We start from the raw sequence: 26669 nt of genomic DNA, 5'->3' as shown, positions 1-26669 counted from the left end.
AAAACCTATTCTTTCACCTCTGAAAGGTCACCACCCCCTGTGACTTCTTAGTATCCATTAAAATAAATGTTTTAAATAAAATAAAATAAGAGGAGTTCTGTTTCTTGAAATGGTAGAGTAGTTCACAGGTAACGGTTATAAATTCTGGACAAAATGCAAAAAGTAATTAGTGGAAGGCACTGGAGAGTAACTAAAAGCAGTCAGATACTGGAGGAGAGTCAGGAAAGACAGGAGAGTAGGAGAGACAGGAACGTAGGTGTGTTTCCCATTTTTTACAGCTCTCTACCTCAGAATAGTTCCCAGTTAGTGCCACAAAGAGAATCAAGACTTCTATAAGAACATGTCGTCTCACTCCTTGAAGAATCAGAGGACAGATATTAGGGTGACCATAGCATTTGAAAAGTGAGGAATCTCAGACATAAGTAAGCACTGAGTGGGAGCCATGCCGTCTGAGTCTGCTCCCCACTCGAATTTCTGGGTGACTCCTGAACTATGTACATATGGGGCAGAAACCAGCAAAATAAAGCCAGCACAGTGCCAGACACAAGAGAGATGCCCAGGGCTATGCAGGAAATTCAACTACTCAGGAAATTTAATCATTTGTTTCTTTTTGGTTTTTTTTTCAAATTAAATGTCCTTAATATTTGGATTTTTAGGAAAGTCAATTAGTCATCCTGATACTAGAGGGATGTTTTGTTTGTTTCTTTCATGGAAGTGTTGTTGTTGTTTTTTTTAATTGAAATACAGTTGATTCATGGAATGTTTTAAAATTTAAATTTAAAAATCAAAGTTTGTTTTTTTAAATGAATGGTATTACAAATTACTGACTTCTTACTTTTAGAAGTTTAATACTGCCTTAACACAGTTTTGTTATATAAGTGGTGCTCTTTAAATGCTTTATCCACCTCTACTATACTGAGTACAGTCAAATGGTCTGGGGAATTATCTAGATTACTTTTTAGCCCCTAAAAATACACTATTTCTATAAATAAAAAAGCAAGTCTAATCAACCTGAGGATAACTTAGCAAGAGCTATCTTGGAAATAGTTTTAAAAACATCTTTATAAGGAGGAAAGTGACATTAAAAATAAGGCTGAAAGAGGAAGTTTGGGTTTACCAACTTAACTCATGAAAGACTGTGGTGAGATTGGTAAAGTATCTATTGCTTTAAATGGGGCGAGTGTAAGGGAGTGGGGCCATGTTTTAACAGAAAATCTACCCTACCATCTGCCTAGAATAGCTTGGACTTTCTCTTGCTTTAAGAGGCAGCCTGGAGGGAAGACCAAATGCTCGTTCAAGAGCAGTCTACCCCTATTAGTCTGATTGTTTGGTCACCATGGGATTAAAATATTAAAACGACTAATCTCCTAATATGGCAGAGTGTCAAATGCACTGAATACCAGTCCTCCTGGAATCAAATAAAAGGAGTTCTTGTGGGATATAAAGAAATAAATCTTTGCAATAGCAATAGTTATCCAATTGAGAAACCAGCTCCTAGTGTTCCAGAAACAAGAATTCTTATTAATAGTAATCTAGAATGTTCTCCTAAATACAGAGTATTCCACCAAAGAGCATAGGGTCAGATTTAGGATCACCAGATAAACTATATTTTAAAAAAAGACATAAAATAATGCTTAGCAGCTGACACCTCTATACCTTCTCATTAGAATGTTTGAATTTTCATGCCACAAAGACTCCAAAATGTGAGCTAACCAACAACATGGCTAAACCCTCAATTCAATTATGTCAATGGTATGTTAGGAGCCAATAAGCACTGAAGAAGATAAACTGCTGATGCTTTCTTAAACCAAATAATCTAGCAGAGGGACAAGGAAAGTAAATAATCTAAAATCAGAATATGGTAAACGTTATATAAGGATTTTTGGAGAAGGAAATGGCAACCCACTCCAGTATTCTTGCCTGGAGAATTCCACGGACAGAGGAGCCTAGCGGGTTACAGTCCATGGGGTTGCAAAGAGTTGGATGTGACTGAGCAACTTTCACTATATAAGGACTTTAAAGAATTTCTGTGTAAGTTTAAATGAAGGGGTATGCATGTCTACTTATGACACAGGATACATGGAAAAGGCATCACTTGAGTTGGCTTAAAAGAGTCAGCAAGTTTAAAAAACTTAAATTTTCAACAGAGTAATGACAGGCATGTAGTTTTCAAGAGTCAGAGTACTATTAGGTTCGCGGTGAAAAATAATAGACCTATTTTTTCCCTCCTCAGATACCTATTTCCCAGATACAACCTCTTTCAACTTTATTTTGCTGTTCACTTCCACATTGGTTATATAACATGCTAGACTGTCCAATTTAAAATGTATTCATTAACTTCCTAACAGGGAAGACAAGGACTTGGCTCTCTTCTACCTTTGTTCTGTTCTTGACTTCCTCCTCCTCTCCTGCAGTTAGTAATTCCTCCTTGGTGCCAACTCTGCCCTTTGTAACTATGCTTATTAGTTTATGTTCTATTTATTTTCTTACGTGTCTGTTTACTCTATCAGACTGTGCTATACTCATCTTTGCATATCCAGTATATAAATCAGTGCCTGCTCCTCTGTGAAAACTCAAATTTGCTGAACTGAATTAAATTCAAAGTAATCTGCCAGGGTAAAACTTGATGAGGTGCCATCTGTAGACAGCCATCAACAACACAACCATGGTTAACCGACACCGCAAGGGCTAATATGACAAGAATAGCTCAGAAATACGGAAACTACTTGTCACCAAAAATAGATTTATGGACAAGAACAGATCCTGTCAAACTTAACACATCAGAATATGTCCGAGTACTCAGTTCCCAGAAGTTTTGCTTTGAGTCGTTGTCCTTAGGTAAGCTGCTCAGGCCTCATCCTCAACATACTAAGGAATAATATTTAGAGCTTCCTCCTGGATCCACTAGAAAAGTTGTGGGTTTTTTTAAGCCACTCAGCTATCTGAAAAGGGCATAAACAATGAGATGGCATTGTTTATACCTCAAATTTATTCATTATATCTTTTTTGTGTTGCATTCTTTGAGACACAAATGCTTGCTGAATGAACTGAACTATCCAGTAAGCAAAATATAACACTAGTATATATGCTTATGAGAATCATTATTATGTTTTCCATGAGTCTAATGACTTCTTAATATTTTTGTCAAGACTTTCTTTTTTAAAGAGTAGTTTAAGGTTCACAGCAAAACTGAGGAGAAGGTACAGAGATCTCTGTATCTCTCTAAAGACTTAAAATTTTTTTTTTTTGGAAATAACTTCAGACTCAAAGCTAAGTTACAAAAATACTGCAAAGAATTCATATATATGCTTCAATCAGATTCCCAAAATATCATTATTTCTCATATTTACTTTATCATCTTTCCATATATATTTTTTCCTGATCTATCTATTTACATAGTCTTTCCTCAACTTTTGAGAGTAAGTTATAGATGGTGTGTCCCCTAAAATACTTCCATGAATGTTTTCTAAAACACAAGAACAGTCCTTTATATAACTATGCTTCAATGATAAAAATCAGGAAATGAACACTGCTACTATTATCTAATTTACAATCTACAGATTTCATTCAAATTGTGCCGTGTTCCACTAATGTCTATAACAAAAAAAGGAAAGAAAAAAGACAGAAACAAAGGAATAAAGTAACAAGAAAAGAAACAAAGGGAGAAAAAAGGCACCATGCTTTAGGAATAGGAGAATAGCAGTGAAATAAAAAAGATAGGGTAAAGTATCAGTATCAATAAAGAGAATATTTAATAAGCAGACATATTCTAGGTAAGAAGTATTGAAATCTGAGCTAGGTTATGGCATTTAGATAAAAAGAGAGAACAGAAACAAACATTGCAGAGGTAACTTTCATAGGAACTGGCAGCCGAATTTGAGAGAGAAGATAAAATTTTAAAGTGGAAGAGTCAAAAAATTCCAAAATTTTCATTCTGGGTGAGGGTAGAATTAGGTTAACATAAACCCCAAATGGAAAGAAACAAGCTTGTGTGAAGGAAAATGAGTTCAGTTCTAGACATATTAGGTTTGAAGAAGACATGGTATCCAGGTGGAGGAAAGAAAGCTAAGTGAGGATTTGGAACTTGGGCGAAAGACTGAGAGCTAGAGGAACATCTACACAGGATCCATTTCTACATACTCTCCTATTATGAACCTCTTTCACAGGAGAAAAAAGAGAAGATTAAAAATAGGATTCTAGAGAAGGTCTATATTTAAGTAATCTGTGCGTGTGCATATGTGTGTGTGTGTCTGTGTGTGTATTCCTGTATTAAATGGAAGGTTAGACAAAAAAACCTAGTTAGCCTTTCCACTTTGCAGATCTAATTCAATGACTTTAAGTAACTATAAAATATAAAATATAAATAATGATCAGTGAGAGTTATGCTTAACCATTATTCAATTAAAATTTAAACTCTAAGAATTTTTTTTTAATTTGGAAGCTATAATATTTCTAACAAAACTTCCTTAGAAAACAAAAAGCATTTTTTGAATACCAATGGCAGTAACTATGCTTGACTAGAGAAATCTGAAAAAGAAAAGATAAACCCCCTGAGGGCCAAGGAAGGGAGGATAGAGCTTCATTTCCAAAGCTTACTCTCTCCAGATTCATACAATGAAAATAACTTAGCAAATTAGATTTTAGGTTATTAGATTCTTGGTTCTGTGTTAACAGTAAAATATTTTTTTCATGTATAACTTCTTATAAAAACTTGAGAAGAAATTAAGGATATCTTCTAAGTAGAGGATGGAGATTTTATCTTATTTGAAATGGTGATTCACCTCTTTCAAATCATCAACTTCATTACAGAAACACAGAATTCAATCCATAATACAGTCAAACCTAAATTAAGACCACTTATTTAATGTCATCAGCATCCTGAATTGTGTCAAACTAAAATGTTTTGTTTTCTTAGAGAAGAAAGAAAAAACTGCTGGGGCAGAAAAGAAAAAATAACTTGGGGGTGGTGAACATCAATAAAAACAGCCAAGCAGAACTAAAAACCTGAAAATTAAATTTAATGGGTAACTTTCCATTTTCCAACTGGAAGCTTTGAAAAAATCCAGACTTTTCCAGGGTAAAGCTAGGGCACAGAGGCAAAGCAGTAAAAAACAAGAGATGACAAGAAAAGTAGATAGGAAGAAGAGAATCATTAGACAGTGAAAACAGAGGTGAAATGAGTGATAACTATGGTGATAAAGAAAAGTTCTATAAGCAAAACTAAAGACAGGACAATGTTTCCTTTTGCTATTAAAAAAAAGTCACTTTAAGTTCAAGGGGCAATTTAATGACCTTACTTTCAGATGAGTAATTTGGGGGCTGAGGGTGGTAAACCTCTAAACCTGCATCATTAGTACCTGGTGTGTACCACTTAGGTGTGTATTACTTTAGAGTTACAGTTACTGAGAAAAGTGAAACCTCAATATGTCGAATAACTTATTTTTAATACATTAACTATATTCTACTTTATGCTAGATTTTATACTAAAAAAATTATTACAGAAATTTAAGCTGCTTAAACTCACTTCAAAATTATGGATTGGGGACTTTCCTGGTGGTCCAGTGGTTAAGAATCTGCCTTACAATGCAAAGGATCTGGGTGTTCATTGGTAGGACTGATGTTGAAGCTGAAACTCCAATACTTTGGCCACCTGATGTGAGAAGCTGATTCATTGGAAGAGACCCTGATGCTGGGAAAGATTGAGGGAAGGGGGAGAAGGGGACGACAGAGGATGAGATGGCTGGATGGCATCACCAACTTGATGGACATGGGTTTGGGTGGACTCAGGGAGTTGGTGATGGACAGGGAGGCCCAGTGTGCTGTGGTTCATGGGGTTGCAAAGAGTCGGACACAACTGAGCGACTGAACTGAACTGAACTCTGGATCTTCTTTGCTGTGCATGGGCTTTCTCTAGTTGTAGCGAGTGGGGGGTTACTCTCCAGTCCTGTTGCACAGGCTTCTCACTGAGGTGGCATCTCCTGTTTCAGAGCAGGGCTCTCGGGCATGCAGGCTTCAGGAGTTGCAGCTTGCAGGCTTTAGCGTGATGGGTCAGAGGTTGTAGTGCACAAGTTTAGTTGCCCTGTAGCATGCAGATTCCCAACCACTGAACCACCAGGGAGTTCCTCAAATAATTTTTTAAATTGAAAAATTAATACATTCACATTGTAAAAAACAAACAAAAGGCCTAAAATAGTACAAAGATTCACTCCCCAGGGGCAGAGGGGGAGAGGAGAGAGGCAGCAACTACTGTGGCAGCATGCCAAATATCTAATTAAAAACCGTGAAGAGACGTGAACTGAAAGTCACTCAGTCGTGTCTAACTCTTTGCGACCCCATGGACGTCCATGGAATTCTCTAGGCCAGAATACTGGAGAGGGAAGCCTTTCCCTTCTCCAGGGGATTTTCCCAACCCAGGGATCGAACCCAGGTCTCCCAATTGCAGGTGGATTCTTTACCAGCTGAGCCATAAGGGAAGCCCAATTAAATAATAACTAAGGCTTTATTTTACTGGGTTTTAAGATGACTCTCAGTTTCAGAGATGTTAATATGTGAAAAAATATGTATCTTAATGGATGAAATAGGATATATGATGTCTTACTTGTGTTTTTCAGAACTTACTTGTAGTTTCTAAGAAGTAACACTACTTTATCGATGGGCTTCAAGTATCCCCTTTAAAACTACCAAATATAGAAAATATAGTTAGAAAATCATCAACTATACACAAGTTCCCAAGTAAATCCGGATTCTCTAATCTTTCCATTGATCGAGGATGAGATGGCTGGATGGCATTACTGACTCGATGGACACGAGTCTGAGTGAACTCCGGGAGTTGGTGATGGACAGGGAGGCCTGGCATGCTGCGATTCATGGGGTTGCAAAGAGTCGGACACGACTGAGCGACTGAACTGAACTGAACCCTGCCCTTAAAGTACACTGCTTTAATTACACTAAGCCTTGACATCTGGTAGGAAGAATTCCTCTGTCCTGTTTATCTTCAAAACTATCTTAGCTATTCATTTGTCTTTACTCTCTCAAGTGAATTTTAGAACCATCTGTCAGGTTTCCAGAAAAAAAAATCCTGAATTCTTATCCTAATACTCCTGGATAATGTAACTTCAATTATATTAAATTTATAGAATAAATTTGATTAATTTTATAGATTGGGAGAATTTACATCTTTATACTTTTCAGCCTTCCCCCATGAACACAGTATCTCTTTCCACTTTTTCAGTTTTTTTATGTTCTTCAATGCAGTTTTACATTTTCCTTCATAGAAGCCTTCTACATTTTTTCTTAAGTTTTATTGGTAAATACTTAATAGTCTTCTTGTTTCTCAGATAAGCACCTTTTTAAAAATATCACATTTTCTATGTATTGTCAGGATAAAGGGATAATATTGATTTTTCTGTAATAATTTTATATCAAGATTGCTAAACTCTATAAATAGATGGTGAACTCAGTTTCTTTGGTTTTCTACATAGACCACTGCAATGGGTCAACTTGACTGGGCTAAAGGATGTCCAAATAAGGTTTTACATTATTTGTAAATAAATAAATAATAATGTTTTACATTACCTGAAATAATGTTTGGTATGCTATAAGGGTGTGCTCTAAGGATGTCACTGGAAGCGATTAGTATTCAAATCAGAAGACTAAGTTAAGAAGATGCACTTCACCAATGCTGGAGGGCAGCATCTAATCCACTGAGGTCCTAACTAGAACAGAATAGTGGAAGAAGGGGGAGTCCACTGTCTTTGCTAAGACCTCCTTCTGCTGCTCTAGAACATCAGCGCTCCTAGTTCTTAGGCTTTCAGACTTCCCCACCTTTTTCAGAACTTGGGACTCAGACTGAATTATACCACTGGCTTTCCTGGTTCTCCAGCTTGCAGATACTAGATCATCGGACTTCCTGGCTTCCATAACCAGGAGAGCCAACTCCTGTAATAAATCTATTCTTGATCTCTCTATATATCCTATTGGTTCTATTTCTCTGAAGAACTCTAACTAATACAAATATCCATCATCCCAATGGATGATTTATATCTCATTTGCCAATTAAGTTTAGAACAATTTCAATAGCTTTATAGTTAGGGACATAGTAGGGAAAAATCCTTTTTAATGACTCATCAAACAATAAAAGACTATGGACTTCAATCCATCACTATCAGGGTATCTTAAGCAAATTGATTCTCTTTATATGTTACATGCCAGAAGAGGTCTCGACTCTAAATTGAAATTTCTGACATTACTGTTTGGGGTTAAAGGGATGGTATAAGGAGGTATCATTTTTTTTCTCAAAGCACTGGATATATTTGAAAAATTTAAACTAATAACAGCATTCAAAAACTATTTCTGACAATCAGATATTATTTACCTTTTGATAGAAGCATCATCACTTAAAAGGTATTTCTTGTGAAACAAATTTAACCCTTAACCTGATGAAGTTCTAGTACCTACCCACCAATTTATAGGAAATATAGAGAACAGAGGAATACATAGGATACAAATCAGCAAAACAAAAACTGTATAAACTCTACAGGGCAAATGATACGGTATCTCAAAAAATAAGCCACAAGGAAAATAAAAGAGGGAGGAATCTGGACACAAAAGAAACTTGAGATATGTCAACCAATTGCAAGTTAACTGAATTCAAAGTGTCAAAAAAATAATTTATGAGACAATCCAGGAAAATTGATGACTGATTGGATATTTGATAATATTAATAAACTATTAATATTTTAGGTATGATAACGTGTACTGTTTTTTACAAAAAGAATTATTACATTTTAGAGAATATACAATAAAACATTTACAAATGAAATGATATAATGTCTGAGCCTTCCTTCAAAATAATCCACTGGAACCTGGGAAATAACACAGAGGAAACACCATTCACTGTAAGTGTAAAACAGGTATATAGGGTTTCATTTCCAGGTTTGAAATTTTCCATAACAAAAAGTTTTGGAGAAAAACACTATTTCTGAAATTATAGCCCCCCAAACTGATAAAAACTTGTAATTTGTTTTAAGAAGTAAAGGGAAAAAACAGAAAGAAAAATCAAAGTGATATAATATTAATCACAAATATTATAGGTTTATGCATAAAATTAACAAAATATTATACTATTTTAAAATGTTGGTAATTTTTCTAATAAATAAGTTTTTCTGTAATTTTAATAATACTCTCCAATCTAACATCAGAACTAACAGGCTAAATATATCTATTATAAAAAATCTAGAATATGGGGTAGGATAAACTCAATGTATGTACTGACATTCAGCATAGTATTATTAAAATCAAGAATGAAACCTGAGAAGTCTATGATCAATAGGAAAATAATTAAAATATTAAATAATATTAAATTATTAATATTAAATATTAAATAATAACCAGGATTTTGGAAAGCCACTAAAAATGTAAAAACTTCATAAGGGTACTTAAAAATATTTATAAAATTTGTAATCTTAACATCTAGAACATGCGTAGTACAGGTTTAACGTTCATTAAAATGCAATGTGGAATAAAGTAGAATAAAAATAACTTTTATGCATATTACAACTGCAGCTATACTATAAACATACATAAAACAATATTGAAATACGAAAAAAATATTTTATGTGAGCATGCTGGGAGAGATTTTTTTCCCTCTATGATGTATTTTCATAGGTACATGTTTTTATTTTTAAAAATAAATTTAATGTTTTAAAAGTATGTAAAGAGCATCTAATAACATTAAAGAAATTTAATTCTTTAATCTCCTAAAGCTAATCATTTTAGTATATCATCAACAAAAATTATTAGTGAGATATTTTATATTCCTTTTTCCTACTAGTCTTTAAAATTTACTGTATATTTTACACATACAGAATGTTTCAAATCAGGCTAGTTACATTTTAAGTGCTTAATAGCATATGTGGCTACTGGCTGCTGTAACTGGACAGTCCATGTCTAAATAGCACAAACTTCAGCATTCATACATTCAACAAGTACTGCATTCTAGAAATGCTTTATTTTCTTTACTGATAAAACTAACCTGAGGCAAATATGTCAGAATGTTAACACTTGTCCATCCTTGCTAATGAATATATTTTCTTTAAAAATACTCATTAAATAGTACTTTTCTGAATTAATTCCCACCCTCCTACAAACAGAAAATAATTTACTACCCAAAGTCTCTAACTGAACACCTTCGAAGTTACCAACGTTCCAATCAATTTAGACATGAAAGTAACACCTCTGCTTTTAGCAATTTATCTATCCCATTACACTTATGGTTTGGAGAAGGAAATGGCAACCCACTCCAGTACTCTTGCCTGGAGAATCCCATGGATGGAGGAGCCCGGTAGGCTATAGTCCATGGGGTCACTAAGAGTTGGATACAACTGAGCGACTTCACTTTCACTTTTCACTTTCATGCATTGGAGAAGGAAATGGCACCCCACTCCAGTGTTCTTGCCTGGAGAATCCCAGGGACAGAGGAGCCTGGTGGGCTGCCGTCTATGGGGTTGCACAGAGTCGGACACGACTGAAGCGACTTAGCAGCAGCAGCACACTGATGGTTATAACTTAAGATTTTAAAAAATATAAGCCATTTCTGCACGACAGAATCATCTTCTCCAACTCACTTTTTCTAATTTGGAGTGAAGGAGACATTTGTATTAAGGATGGGTTAATTTTGCTTTTATCCTTGTAACATTCTATCCCTGTAATTAAAATCTAATTCATGTTTAATTTTACTACTAACTCCTCAACAGCAGCACACCGTGCCCATTTCTACTTTAATTGGAATAAGCTGTCTTCTGATGTGACTATAATATGAAGGGGAGGAAAAAGTTGTTCCCCTCAAATGGTTCTCATATTTAAGACTTAGTTCCTCTTTTAAAGGGGCTTCATCTAGTGAGTCAGATGGTAAAGAGTCAGCCTGTAGTGTGAGGGGACCTAGGTTCAATCCCTGGGTTAGGAAGATTCCCTGGAGAAGGAAATGGGAACTCACTCCAGTATTCTTGCCTGCAAAATCCCATGGACAGAGGAGCCTGGCAGGCTACAGTCCATGGGGTTGCAGAGTCAGAGATGACTGAGCGACTTCACTCTCTTTTTTCACTTTCCTCTTTTAAAACAACCTTCACTTCTGAAAGAGATCCATAATGCAGTTGTATCCACAGTAACGAAAAATATTTCCCTAGTTAAATAATATACAGCATTGCGAAGTAAAGAATAAGACACCTTTTAAAGTAACTTGTGCTTAGTCGCTCAGTCGTGTCCAACTCTTTGTGACCCCATGGACTATAGCCTGCCAGACTTCTCTGTCCATGGAATTTTCCAGGCAAGAATACTGGAGTGGATTGCCATTTCCTTCTCCATTAGTTTAGATCCACTCTATGCAGAATGCTAATTTATTAGTACTGGATTTATCAATAACCCATACAAACCTTATATATCTTAGTAAATGTACTTTGTGTAGTTTTTTAAACACTTTAAAAATCCATGTATCATTTGGTGCTCAAACAATGCATTTACGGCACTGTTATTTACTACCTGGTCATAGGATAGGATCTAATAAATAGCCACGTCACAAATTTTAACTTTCTCATTTACGTGGTATTTTAGGAAAGTATTCTATAGTACATAATAATATGTATATATAGACTTCATCTCTTCCAGAAATCCTAAAAATCAACATAAGCCTAAGAAGTAACAATTGAACTGACAATGTAGAAAACTGCTTTTGGAAGAAAAAATAGTTTATATCAGAACAGTTAAAATTAGCTATTGCATTCTTCTAATTTTTTCCCGTAAACATCAGTATAGAAATATAAAATCTAAAAGAACATTCAGCTGCACATTCTGGTAACTGGATATTCTTTTCCTATTTAAATAAAGACCAAATGTTTTCTAAGCACTTGAGTGTACTAATACATTATGGCTGAAGTCACTTGGTAGGGGAAATGTCTTTCTTGCTCAGAGATCTCTATACACCTGTCACAGTACGTTGCAAAGAGATACAGAACAGGTAGTGGAATCCACTTAGTAGCCTTGACAATAATTTCCAAGAAGGAAAAAAAATGTATTAAAGAAATTTAAAATGGCCTAACCATTGATTAATGGTAAATAAATGATGGCAATTTTATTATTTCCCAAGTGAACTCTGATGGTCAGCAATGTTGCAGTATAATAATAGAGTGCTCCAGCCATCCAGGGGCACACTGTGCCACTCTCAGCAGGCTCCAAGATGATCGCACAGGAAAGAACAGTTACTACCTTCTATTCAGTTCAGTTCATTCAGTTCAGTTGCTTAGTCGTGTCCAGCTCTTTGCGACCCCATGGACTGCACCATGCCAGGCTTCCCTGTCCATCACCCCTCTCCTTCTCCTCCCTCCCGCCTTCAATCTTTCCTAGCATCAGGGTCTTTTCAAATGAGTCAGTTCTTAGCATCAAACTACCTTCCATGAAATCTACTTAAAATACAATAAAAATACTTCGTATACACAGAAACCTATTACAAATTTAATATTTATGAATTGTTAAACTTCTCTTTAACCTGTTTGTACTTTCAACTTGGAGTTTCACTCCCCTGGTGGTTTAGTGGTTAGGATTTGGTGCTTTCAACTTGGAGTTTCTCCTAGCATTGTTTCATTTAGTCACTGCTGCTGCTGCTGCTGCTGCTGCTGCTGCTGCTAAGTCGCTTCAGTCATGTTCAACTCTGTGTGACCCCATAGACGGCAGCCCACCAGGATCTGCCTGCCGCCCCTGGGATTCTCCAGGCAAGAACACTGGAGTGGGTTGCCATTGCCTTCTCCAATGCAGGAAAGTGAAAAGCGAAAGTGAAGTCGCTCAGTTGTGTCCGACTCTTCGTGACCCCATGGAGTGCAGCCTACCAGGCTTCTCCGTTCATGGGATTTTCCAGGCAAGAGTACTGGAGTGGGTTGCCATTGCCTTCTCCACATTTAGTCACTACTATCTCCAAATTAGATTTGCTCTAAAACAACTGCATTTTAAGTGGTAGCAGTGATCTATTATATTGGCTCTTTGCAAACTTTTCTATTAATTGCATTATTTCTTTTGAAGTAGAGAAATTGACATACATGCAATACTCTAAGTGGGATCTGATAAATACTGGGCAAAACAGAATAATTCCTTTCTAACTCTCACATGTTGTTCTTGTTGCTGTTGTTTAGTTGCTGAGATATGTTGGGCACACTAAATCATGCCCAACACTTTGTGACGCTATGGATTGTAGCCCCCCAGGCTCCTCTGTCCAGGGGATTTCCCAGGCAGGATACTGGAGTGGGTTGCCATTTCCTCTTCCTGACCCAAGGGTCAAACCCTCATCTCCTGCACTGGCAGGCACATTCTTTACCACTGGGTCACCAGGGAAGCCCAACTATCACATGTATTGCTGTTGTTGTTTTAGTTGCTCAGTCATGTCTGACTCTTTACGACCCCGTGGACTACATAGCTCACCAGGCTCCTCTGTCCATGGGATTCTCCAGGCAAGAATACTGGAGTGGGTTGCCATTTCCTTCTCCAATCACATGTATAGTCTTCTAAATTATACTGGGGGAAAAAACCAGCAAAAGTACTAACTTGTCTTCTGCTGCTGCTGCTGCTGCTGCTGCTGCTGCTGCTGCTGCTGCTGCTGCGTCGCTTCCATCGTGTCTGACTCTGTGCGACCCCATAGACGGCAGTCCACGAGGCTCCCCCGTCCCTGGGATTCTCCAGGCAAGAACATTGGAGTGGGTTGCCATTTCCTTCTCCACTAACTTGTCTAGCTATACCAAATTACCAAAGTGATCGTTTCGATTAAATTCTCTAAGAATGGGTGTTGCGTTATCTTTAAAGTCAGCTGAGATGAAGAAGAAAAACATTTTCTATGTCATGTGAAGCAAAACTGGCTTGTACTAATTTTGGGCTAATAGTAATGTTCTGGATAAGATATGCTTAACTGCAGAAAAGAATACATTCATGAATAGACTTTAAAATCTACCTATAAGTAAACCAACATTAAGCTAAATTATCCTTTTTCAGTGAACTTCATAGTTTCCAAACTGCCTTCTATCTGTGGGCACCTATTCCCCAGTTTAAGCAGTCGATGCTACTTAGTTTTTCTTGCCAATCTACCCACATTAAAAGAGAAAGAGATCTAACCTCATTATTTGTATTATTCACATCTTTATATATATGGTTTCTAATGCTGCATTTTAAATCTCTTATTCTAATTGGAAACATTTCATTCTTATTTAAAAAATTTTAAATATAACCAAACAACTGGAGAGTCTGAACAGAAACCAATTTTTCTGAGAACAGTAAACAAACAAACAAAACAGAAAACCAAGAATGTTTGGTTTTACAAGTACCGTGTATGTTTCCATTTACTTTAATTTCAATGGTGTTATTCCTGACAGGACAAATCTAGAATATGCAATAAACAGACTGTTTTGGAATTAAGAAAGCTAAGGGTTAAAATAAAGCCAAAATCCCCCCAACAGCCAAACAAAACACCAATCTTTCTTTTCCTATCCCCCAGGGTGTCCTGGTGGACTAGAGTAATACATGAGGTGACCTAGTCAACCTACGGCTGATAGAGACAGTACTTTATGTTGGATTTATGCTGAGTACTAATACGGGATTCTTACCTGTAATGTACATGTGTGACTGCTGGTTTCCTGTATCCAAGGATCCAGGTTTGAATATCTATGGGTTCAGCTTTGGGATAAGCTATGGTTGTATCTATTATCCACTGGAGGCCTTTTGATTTGTTGTCTGAGAACAATATAAAATTGGATCAATTTTTATGTTATTTGCATCAAATAACACTAAAAAAAACTAACCTGCAACAAGCATAGAAAGTATAAAGCATCTTGAAAATGTCAAAAGCTAAAGTATCACATCAGGAAAGTGAAAAGCAGATCTCGAAACAAACAAAAAAAATCCATTCACTAAATATAACACAAGATTATATACAAACACTATATTATAATACAAACACTAAGATTTGTGATACTTGGAAGACATTAATAAATATTGGAATAAGGCAGTAAAATTAAGCATTTTATTGACACACATGATCTTCAGTTGCTGCTTTTGTTCAAAACCAACAACAAAACACCCCTCCCCTATGTCAAGAGTTATAGAAAAATAAAGCAATAAACTGTCCACCCTTTGGCAGGAACAACAGGTGGTAACCACTGTTGTGGGAGGGGCTGGGGAAGCTCTGCTCGCTGCAGTCCTCTGCACTCCATTTCTGTTCCCACCTCAGGGTACAAAGTTGAGCAAGAATTGAGAGGGGAATCCTCCCAGAGAATGCTAATAGGTAGACTTTAAAGTGTAAAGGTCCTGTGTTTGAAGTAATTAAAGGATCTTTAAAACAATGAAACTTACTTTTAAACATAAGGCCAAATGTACAGACGGAATCAACAATATTTTACTTAAAATTTCAAATAATTTAAAACTGGCCTAAAATTCTTTTAAAATTTTAGACAACATTCTAAAGGGGAAAAAATACTCATATAAGAAATAAGCATAAAAAATTTAATTTTTAAATAATATATTGCTGAAGGAATATCATAGGTAAAGAGAGACATTTTAACAAGCTACCCATGGCATACAGGCTGAAATGTTTGGGGCTAAAGTGATGACTGCAACTTACCTTGAGCTGCATTAAAAAAAAAAAAAAAACAAAAACAAAATGGACTAATAGACAGATAGAAGGATAGAGAGACGTGATAAAACAGTCAAGTGTTAACTGTAAAATCTAGTTGGTCTGCTCATTAACTGCAAAATTGCAAAGTTCTTTTAATTTTTATGGATGTTTAAAAATTTTTATAGTAAAATGGTTGGGAAAAATCACCAGAGTTCAGTTTAATATTGATTAAATCATACAAAAAATGAAAATACTAATAATTTTAAAGTTAATTAGATACAACTTTATTTTTACATGTTTATGTTTACATGTTTAAAACCAACATGAAGGCATGGTTTTTGTTTATATAGAATAAAATACTAAATAGTGAATATGAACACTACAAAAATAAAATACAAATACCAAAACATAGAGAAGAAAAGGTAAAATATAAGTAAAACTAATTTTGGGGTATACAGTTTATTATAGAATTTCTTATGGGATTTTTCCTAATCTGCTAGAAGAAAAAAAATTTTTTTCTTGACAGGTAAGAAGTGGATTTATTTAGAGAGATACACATCCCACAGACAGAATGTGATCTGTCTCAGAAAGACAGGGCAGCCCTGGGAGAAACACACTCCACAGAGTGTGGGCCATCTCAGAAGGTGAGAGGCCTAAAAATTTCAACTAAGGTAAGATAAGTAATAAACAATTTCACAGAGACTGTTTCTCTCCAAAAGGAAAACAAAACAAAACAAAACATTTTTCTTCCCTTGTGTGTAATCAATATGTTAAGTACCCATTCCTTTGGGACCTAGACCACTACAGAATATTGACTGGGTAAAACTATTTAAAAACAGCAGCCTTTATTAGTGCAATTAATCCTGTTTGGAAGACCTTTGCCTTCAAGCTTTGGCTTGGCTGACATTGCCACAGTGTCTCTGCAACCGTGAAGCTATTCCGAACCTTCCTTTTCTATTAAAAGACTCTTTCAATTTGTCTTTTTAATAGATGATGAAAGATCAAGAGAGCTGACTGCCAGGCAGCTGTTAGCAAAAAACAAAAGAACTCAGCACAATCTCATGGCATTATTTTTGTATCTGTCATCTAAAATAACACATATTTCTGAGGGTCCATCATTTCCATTTTTATTTTATCTAAAGACTATTAAAAGAAATAGCAAAATGCTACTAAGGAAACAGGCCTAGTCAGTTTCTTTCAGCTTTTTTTTTTTCTTTCAGCTTTCTGACTTATAATTTATCAGCAAACTTTCATAGTGTCTTAGAGAAAATTGTTCAAAAGAGCCTTCACATTGTTGGCACAAATAGATGCTGCAGATATGCATACCTCATCAGACTATCTGCAAGAGAGCTGCATCTTTGAGGATGGTTTACTTTTCCTGGCCATAAAAGTAATATGTACTATTTTTTTTTAATTCAGGAAAGTATTAAGAAATGGGGAAAAATTATCCATAATGTTACAACTCAGAGAAGCAATCACTAATATTCTGGAATCTTTCCTTTCACAAATTTTCTACTGCCTTATTATTTACATATTTAAGCTCATATTGTTTACACAAGAGTTGTTATGTTCCTCCTACTCCATTAATATTATAGAGCAGAAGCATTTTCTAAGCCCATAGACATCATTCATAATGGCTGTGTTGTATTCTGTTAGATGGATATTTAATAATTCTTATCTATTCTCTCTTCTGGCTATTTCCAATTTCCTGCCATTCGACATAATGCTGTGATAAACTACTGTGCCAGTATTTCAGATCATTCTGTTTTGATAAGTATTATATGCAGTGGAGGAACTAATCAACATTTTAAGACTTTCAATAAATATTGTCCAATTGTATTAAACTCATTCTCTGTATTAAAAACAAAAAAACTTTCTAAATTTGATAAATGCAAAATATATGTCATTATAATTTCATTTGCATACAGTTTTTCAAATTAGTCATTTCTATTCCTATATCTTTTAATATAGTAATTCCACTTATAGGAATTTACACTACTTACATGCTTCACAAATCTGAAAAGATATTTACAGGGATGGCAACTGAAGCAGTGTGAATGGCCAGGAGAAAGGTATATAGGAAGGGAAAGACACCTTTGACCTTATACATTCCTATATTATTTGAATAAATTACTGTAAGCATGGACTACTTTGTAAATAGAAACATTAAAAAGTTATATTTTCAGGGCTTCCCTGGCAGTCCAGTGGTTTAGGCTGCACCTTCCAATGCAGGGGATGTGGGTTCAATTCCAGGTTGGGGAACTAAGATCCCACATGTGAGCCATGAGCTACAACTAAAACCCAACATAGCCAAACAAATAAATATTTTAAGTTGTATTTTCATCTTCTTCCTCAGTATTATTTCTATTCAACAAAAATAAAAAAGAACTCCAGAAAAGCCTCTAATTCCAAGAAAAGAAAAAAAAATGCTAAAACCCATCATACCTAATTCCTTAGCGTCTCCTCCTGCTGGACTTCCATTTTCCTGTCGTGCTACAAGTGCACGCAAAATAATTTTTGTTGCCCCAACTCTTGGCAAAGTGACATGTGTAAGAAATGGCAAGTTATTTTTCTTGGCAAATGACTGACTGATTTCTCGTCTCTTCCTGAGGAAGCCCCCTTCTGGAAACAGAACAATCCATTTTCGATCTCTGCTCCTGTAATTATTTTCTAGGTGCTTCTTAAGAAGAAGAAGCTGTTGGTCACGATGAGATTTTCCCTAGAGGGTAAACACATGTATAATAAGCATAGGTATGAAATTTAAAGACCACAAATGCTAGAAATTACTGCTTCCAGAGTAAATCCCAAACACAGGCTACAATAGTGACTTCCCCCTGCACCCTACTGCTTACTTCCCCTTTTGACCACAGTGGCAAAAGGAAGTTATTAGCACTTAACATAAATAAACCCTTCTCTCTGAAGAAACAAATTGCTCTAATTGCCCCTGAAAGTTTATTCACTCTTCATTAGTGAGTATTTACTGAGTACCTACTACTTACTTGCCAGGCACGTCTTAGAGATAGAGAAGTAAGATAGCCTTGTGGAGGATGCATGCAACTGGTGATAAGCGTTAGGAAGAAGAGCAAGAGGCTAGAGAAATGCAACAGGGCCAGGGGAAGCAACTCCAGGGAGATGAAATTTAAGCAAAGAGCTGATAATGTGAGGGAATAAGCCATGTGAACATAAGTGGCAGAGAACAGGTGATGAGGACAAAAGAGACAAAGGGCCCTGAGGTGGGAGTAACCTTGGCATTTCCGAGAGCATGACAAGGTCAGTATGGCTGAGAACTGTAGAGAGTTGGAGATCATATGAGAAAGGCCTTGAGTTTGGTGAGTAGTAATTTGGGATGGGATGTCATTAAACAGTTTTCAAAAAGGGAGAGTCATGATCTTATTTACATTAAATATCTTCTGGCTCCAGTGACAAAAAGACTGCAGGAAATGAGTTAGGAGACTGCTGTAGAGTCTGGACAGGGGAGTTTGATGAGATTCAACTACAGGATATAAATGAGAGGTGCATACATTCAGGAAAAAAGTCTGAATGCTAACAGGATGTTCTAATGGACTGGGTTTCAGTTTTGAGGGAAAGTAAAGAAAGAGGATAACCTGGATACTGAAAAAAAGAATTCAGAAGCATTTTCAGGAAAGCCCCAAACTCATGACTAAATATTAGAAAGGTTCTTCCTTTCAATATGATCAATTTGCTAGTAATTTTCCAGCCAACAAAATTACAGAAGCTCCCCCAAATAATTCGTATGCTTTCAGTCTTTAAATTATTCCAAATGCAAAACAAATAACAATTTTCTTAGCTGATATATGGAACTGATTATGATTAAACTTTATTAAGTTCCCAAGACTACACGTAAAATATTTTTAATATCCTTGGAAATATTTTCTTAAAAATGTCTAGTAGCAGAGCCCCAAGAGACTTTCTTTAATATTAATATTTTTTTCTCTCTTTCTCTTACCCTCAAGTTATAGATTTTAATTACTATCTAACAGGAAAAATATTTTTGTTCTTTATAAGTGAATTTGTAAGTTTCTCCAATAATCTGAAATATAGTCTTAAGTATGTAAAACAACACTGTAATAAAAAAGGAAATGTTTTGGAGTACATTATCTTCTACTTTCAACTCCTCAAAGTTCACTGATAATTTAGTCTAATTTAGCCTCTTCTTGAGGCCTAAGGATCATCATGATAACAAGGTCAACTGTTTCAACACTATAAATTCAATAATTTCCTCAGACTCCTAAGCAGTTCATCCAGCTTCTCCTCTGGACTCCACCCAGACTGCTTCAATTGTCAGTTCTGCTGTCTTTCCCTCCAGCGATACAAGATTAGTTTCTTCATTAAGTTGTTCTGATCACTTATAAGTTGATCTGCTTATTTTGTTTCAGTCTTATTGTGGCCAATCCCCATTCCCCGTTCTTCCTGAGGTACCAAGCCTGCTTTTTTTCCCACCTCTCTGCTCAGAAAAACCAAGGGCCTTCCCAGAAGGAACGAAGCAATTATATAGAATTGGAAAAAAAATGTTTTGTACATAAAACTGTCTGTAGCAAAGTTTATGTGTTTTGGGATATGTGTTTTCATAGAGCTCAGAAGTTTTTCTACATTATTTCAGCTTATTTCTGAATTTGCAGTTCTCAGAAGAGGTTTAATTAGATTCACCAGCAATTCATTAAATAAATTAATATGTAAAAGGTACTGCACCATCCAAGGTGAAGTTGCTAAATATATAAACAGTAGATTAGTGTGGCATTACCATACATAAATACTCTTGATATCATATTTCAATTATCCATTTTTGAGAAAATAAAGCATGTGACTCTAAGTAGCATATCAGGGAAACACTATTTTGATAAGTGAGTATTTTTTTTTCCTACTAAACTATTCCTAATGCTTGGGATCCATTCCCAATCCATCTTCTTCCATCAAACTCATACTCATTCTTTAAATTTATGCCATGTATTATCTTCTCCTCTAAGGTTTCTCTGGATTTACAGAAATCTGATATACTCAGTTTTCATATTATGAATTCACAAAATATTTATTTATTTAATTACTTAATATTCTCCCTACTGGTAATCTTATTTAACAATCTCACAATTGTTAATTTAGGTATCTTCTGGATCATGTAACAGTGACTCGTAAATAAAATTAACAGTGATCTCAGAAGAGCTGAGAATGTGGTAGATGCTTGAAAACTGTTTAGAAAGGGAGGAGGAGGGTAGAGATGAAAATATTTGCATGTTTAATACTTATGCATACTCAAATTCAGACTTAAATCATTCAAACTCTGTTTTAGGGAACCGATTTCCAGCTCCCTGAGATAACTAGAAGAGGCTCTATTACAATTAGTTTTGTGATGTCTCTTTTTACACTAAAGATTCAGACTGATCAAGACGCTCACTATGGAAAAAAATGCTCATTAGTTACCTGTCTTATAAAGAAGTCTCCATGAATTAGAGAAACAATTCCAAAGTTTGTGTATTTGAAAATATGATCCATCAACCACATCATCTGAGCAACAACCTAAAATATTTAAAAGCAAAAAATAATTAAATATTGGATAGAAAAAATACTGAGTATAGCTAGCCAGTATCTAAATTTTAAGCATAATCATCCAACCATACTTTTCATTAACCTAAATATTTAAAATCTAATGCTATTTCTACAAGTAAAGTGCTACATGAAAAATTACAGGTCTTGATTCCAAGTCTTGGATTCTTAAATCACAGGTATATACATCACTGGGTGATAGATAAAACTGAACTAACTTAAATTTGAACTTAATGATTTCTAATTTGTTCTATATAAACAACATGACTGGCAATTCTTATATAACTTGTAAAGTTATTCTGAAATAATACAATATGCCTAAATTATCAAATGAGGGCTATGAGTTTAATTAATAAGCACTAAGGCTTTGTAAGGGCTTCCCTAATAGCTCAGACGATAAAGAATCTGCCTGCAATGCAGGAGACCCTGGTTTGATCCCTGGGTCAGGAAGATCCCCTGGAGGAGGAAATGGCAACCCACTCCAGTATTCTTGCCTGGAGAATCCCACGGACAGAGGAGCCCGGTGGACTAGTCCATGGGGTTGCAAAGTCAGGTATGACTGAGCAATTAAACAGTTATTAAGGCTTTATAAAAGCCTTAATATCTTTGTTAACATCTTCTTTAAAGCTTTATAAAATGTGACTTTACCTTAATGGTTAAAACATTAAAAGCCAAAAAATATTAAGATATAAATACAAAAATATAAAAATGTTCAACAAAAGAACACTAAATTCATTTACTCAAAAAATACACTGTAAATTTTTAAAAATTAATTCAGTAGAGTGATTTACACATTCTACTATGAAGTGTATTTGTTAGTTTATATAAAGCCATACTCTTTACCAGCATAAAAATACTGTTTCTTAAATACAAAAATATTATCCATTGCTGATAATGGTATCCATTGCTGATAAAAGTTAATACTCTATCAGGAGCAGAAGACTTTATTCCAAGCAAAATTTCAAAATTAAAAGTAAGTGTAAACAGGATCTAGCTAATGAATTACTTAATTGTTCTCCCCTGCTAAGATAATAGCATCCCTTGTTATAAGCCTTAAATAAAGTGAAATCTACAGCCTCAATTAAGAATGCAACAGAGCTCTACTTGGGTTCCTACGGGAATAACAAACATAAATTCTATCTCTAAGCACAAAACTGTATGCACATATAAGGAAAACATGAAGCATTGACACCCATGTGCTGCTTTTACAAAAACATTATAAAACCCCACAAATAATATAATACTCGAGCTTCTGCCTTAATTTTTCAGCATTACTAAATAATTCAGTTGCATGATTCCTATTCCACCAGTTTTACTGTATAAAACAACTTAAAAAAATAGATACATGCCCAGTGAAAGATTAATTTTCAAATCAATTAATACAGAATAAAATAATTTGTTTTGCTTTGTAATGATAACTACTTTGTGTACATAAATTGAGATCTGAACTAAATGGAATTTGCTGAAAAGTTTCCCAAGAAACAAAACAAAAAGCAAGTGGATTCAACCTGTAAAATCTTTGAGCTTTACACACAGTATGAAGTGTGGCTGCAAATTATTGATCTCTGGGTTTAATATACCAACACTAAAGTAACTAGCTTTTATGTTTAATCTTACATTTATAGTGGATTTACCTCCTCAGTTAGAAAGTAACCTAAAACAAATTCAGTAAGACAGTCAAGCTATCTTTTAAGATTTGTATGGATAATTCTGTCCTAATTTATTTTAGCAGAAAATATTACAAGTCAATAAATATACATTACATGTCCAGTAGAGTTCTATTAGTAGATATGAAAATTCTTAATCATCAACTGCCTTGAAAGGGCAAGACCCCTCACTTAAGAGACATTTCTTAAAAAGGTACTAGAATGTTTAGAAAATAAAACTAATCCTTTGACTCATATTCCCGAAAAAAAGGAAGTCAGTAAACACAAGCTGCCTGAGTCAACTCAGTCGATATTTCAAAGGTTGTCTGTCAGAACACTGCTAGGTATTTCCAAAGGACAAAATTCAGTTCAGTCGCTCAGTTGTGTCCAACTCTTTGCGACCCCATGGACTGCAGCACGCCAGGCCTCCCTGTCCACCAACTCCCAGAGTTTACTCAAATTCATGTCCATTGAGTCGGTGATGCCATCCAACCATCTCATCCTCTGTTGTCCCCTTCTCCTCCTGCCCTCAATCTTTCCCGGCATCGGGGTCTTTACAAATGAGTCAGCTCTTCATATCAGGTGGCCAAAGTATTGGAGTTTCAGCTTCAATATCAGTCCTTCCAATGGACACCCAGGACTGATTTCCTTTAGGATGGACTAGTTGGATCTCCTTGCAGTCCAAGGGACTCTCAAGAGTCTTCTCCAACACCACAATTCAAAAGCATCAATTCTTCGGCACTCAGCTTTCTTTATAGTCCAACTCTCACACCCATACATGACCACTGGAAAAACCATAGCCTTGACTAGATGGACCTTTGTTGGCAAAGTAATGTCTCTGCTTTTTATTATGCTGTCTAGGTTGGTCATAACTTTTCTCCCAAGGTAAGCGTCTTTTTATTTCATGGCTGCAGTTACCATCTGCAGGGATTTTGGAGCCCCCCAAAATAAAGTCTGCCACTGTTTCCGCTGTTTCACCATCTATTCGCCATGAAGTGATGGGACCAGATGCCATGATCTTAGTTTTCTGAATGTTGAGTGAAAAGCCAACTTTTTCACTCTCCACTTTCACTTTCATCAAGAGGCTCTTTAGTTCTTCTTTATTTTCTGCCGTAAGTGTGGTGTCATCTGCATATCTGAGGTTATTGATATTTCTCCCAGCAATCTTGATTCCAGCTTGTGCTTTATCCTTTACATTAATTATCCTTCACCCATAAGCATGGATTTTCTACATATTCAAACATCTGGAGAGGCTTACATAAAGGGCTCCATTCTTTATATCATTCTGAAATGTTAGTAAAGTCAATGGTTTTCCAGTTTAGAAATCTACAAGGACAATTTTGGCTGTCACAATAGCTAGGGAGTTCTACTAGCATGCAGTAGGTTGCAGCCAGGTAAGGGAAACAATTCCAGCAGGACAACTGAGAACAACAGTGCTGTCCTACCAAAATGCAAGCAGTGCCCTTGCTCCACAAAGGAATAATGACGAGCACCACAGGAATTCCTGAATTCAAAAAGCTATGTTACACTTATATCACCATTAAACTAATATTTTTAAGTGTTACTTGCTCAGTCATGTCTGCATTGCAGGCAGATTCTTTACCATCTGAGCCACCAGGGAAGCCCTAGTGGGCCAGTTTTAAACTGACATTAGCTTTCTTTCTTTGAAAGTGCCCATGGAGTATGCAATTAATCAAGTAAACATTTCTACTTGTGAGTATAAATTAATATTGCCCCACACTTACTAGGCAGGAGTAGAGATCATAATGTTCTACCTTTTATTTCTCAACTACTCCTTATGAAACAAGATAAAAATTCTTTGAAATTTCACACTTTAGTAATATCAGATGGTAAAAAATATTTAGTATAACTAATCTGAAAATGGGAATAACTCTGGACAGAAAAATGAGCAGAAGACCAACTAACTGAAATCTTTTTACAAAAGCAAACAAATAAATCAAAATTTCTTTTGTCCACAATATTGGTGAATCTCAGATTACCTATATTCTGACTAATACAGTCATCATTTCTGCCAGACTGAAGTTAAGAGTAACAAAGTTAGGATATTTATACTTATCAGTTTGAGCACTTTTTGAGACTCAAAAACCAATGGAAGACATCATAGGGCCTCAGAAAAATCACTATAAATATAAGTATCTTATCAGTAAGAATAAAAATGTTCTCCTTGATATAAAGCCAAATAGGGTTTTTTTTTTGGGGGGGGGGGTGGCACACCTCACGGCATGTGGGATCTTAGTTCCTCAACCAGGGATCAAAACTATGCCCCTTGCAGTGGAAGCAGAGTCTTAACCACTGGACCACCAGAGAAGTCCAAAAATAAACTAGTTTTTACAAAATTTTAACATCAATAATTTAGAGGACAGGTGACATATTATTATAAATGCAAATATATCTATACAGTGATATTATTTTAACAATTCTGAACATAAGAAATTATTGAATTTATTCTACATTCTAGCAAAATAATGCCTTTGCTTCTCAGATAAATAACAAAAACAGATTTCATAATAAGCAAACCTTTTCCATTTACTCTCACCTCATTTTCTGACCCTTGACCTGCTGAATCAAACTCTGAGGACCTAAACACACCAGATGTATTCTTGCCTTGGGTTTTGGCCACAATTATTTCACTACAGAAGAGGCCCTTGCTTCACTACTCTGCTTAAGTTCTACTCAACCCTTTCAGGTCAAGTTTATGTCTTCTCCTCTCCACAAAGTTTTCTATATCCACCAAGTAAATGGTGAGCTCACCTTCCACCAAATACTTCTCACTTCGTAATTAAGTACTGTTTGCTATTCCCTCTCTTCACCTATCACTAGCTTATCAGTTCCTTTAAGAGGACATCTTACAGGATGATGTTCTTCTATATTTATAGTTAGTGACCATGAACATGAAACACTGATAAAATACCTATTGGTTCCTTCATTATTAGGCCAAAGATTAATTCCATCAATTCTATATACTTTTTATTTATTTACTTTTCTATGAACATAACCTCTTTACCTTCTCCTAAGGTGTTAGTTCTTTTAATGTTAAGGATTGGCTTTAACATCTTCCCATTTTATAGATATATTTTAGTTATCAATATAAGCAATGTGAAATCAACAGTTCAAACACAGTCCTAGAACACTGAATAAAATGGACGTAGTATCTTTCCTTTCAATTTGCTTTCTAAGTGAAATTCAAAACAATATCTACCTTACTTTCTTCTGGTTAAAAATCCCCAAGATCACCTAATTCCCCATCCAATTTTATTCTTCTGTCTTAAGCAAACTGTTTTTTGTGCTTGTATTTCTCAAACTGGCAATCCACCACTCACCTCAAGACAGCCCCAAGTTGAACCATATTAACTTTGCTTTCATTTCAGTTCTTTTTAAAACAAAACAAAAATAATAATAATAATAATAATAAAACAAAAAAAAGCTTCATGGAGGTATAATCCACATTATCCCAGTTGGTTTTCTTTAAGTCTATGAATTCCTCTTAGAGTGATTAGAATTATATACACAGTAGATTTTTTTCTTCAAGATTTTACATTCCCAGCTGTAGTAAGATACTCAGCTGACCCTTCGTCAACCCCCCTTCCCCACAGTCTGTCTCTGCCTTCGGGATGGCTTACCAGTCCTTTGTCCTGGAGGCACATCATCAGAGTGCACACATCTCCTGTTGCCTGATGGTTCACCAACATGACTGCTTCATCTTCTGAAATTGCTTTAACATCTTCCCCCCACTCCATCACTGTGAAGACAAAAAGTTCCAAAGCTGTCATTTTAAAGATTTATCTATTTCCAGAAATCTTATG

At 35.5% G+C, this 26669-nt stretch overlaps 1 protein-coding gene across 3 annotated transcripts in view; it reads right to left on the bottom strand.

Moving 5' to 3' along the window:
- LPGAT1 (lysophosphatidylglycerol acyltransferase 1) overlaps positions 1–26669 on the bottom strand; it is a 152573-nt gene that overhangs the window by 17934 nt on the left and 107970 nt on the right. For all 3 annotated transcript variants that reach the window (XM_060396725.1, XM_027956306.3, XM_060396724.1), the window contains exons 3-6: positions 26487–26605; positions 21077–21172; positions 18086–18359; positions 14634–14760 (exon numbers count right to left, since the gene is read on the bottom strand). In XM_060396725.1, coding sequence (XP_060252708.1) covers positions 14634–14760; positions 18086–18359; positions 21077–21172; positions 26487–26605 — 616 coding nt within the window. The remainder of the gene's footprint in view (positions 1–14633; positions 14761–18085; positions 18360–21076; positions 21173–26486; positions 26606–26669) is intronic.

This window comes from Ovis aries, chromosome 12, assembly GCF_016772045.2.
Source record: "Ovis aries strain OAR_USU_Benz2616 breed Rambouillet chromosome 12, ARS-UI_Ramb_v3.0, whole genome shotgun sequence".
NCBI classification, from domain to species: domain Eukaryota; kingdom Metazoa; phylum Chordata; class Mammalia; order Artiodactyla; family Bovidae; genus Ovis; species Ovis aries.
Note: the sequence above shows the minus strand (reverse complement) of the source record. Positions and strands in the feature narration are given on the sequence as shown.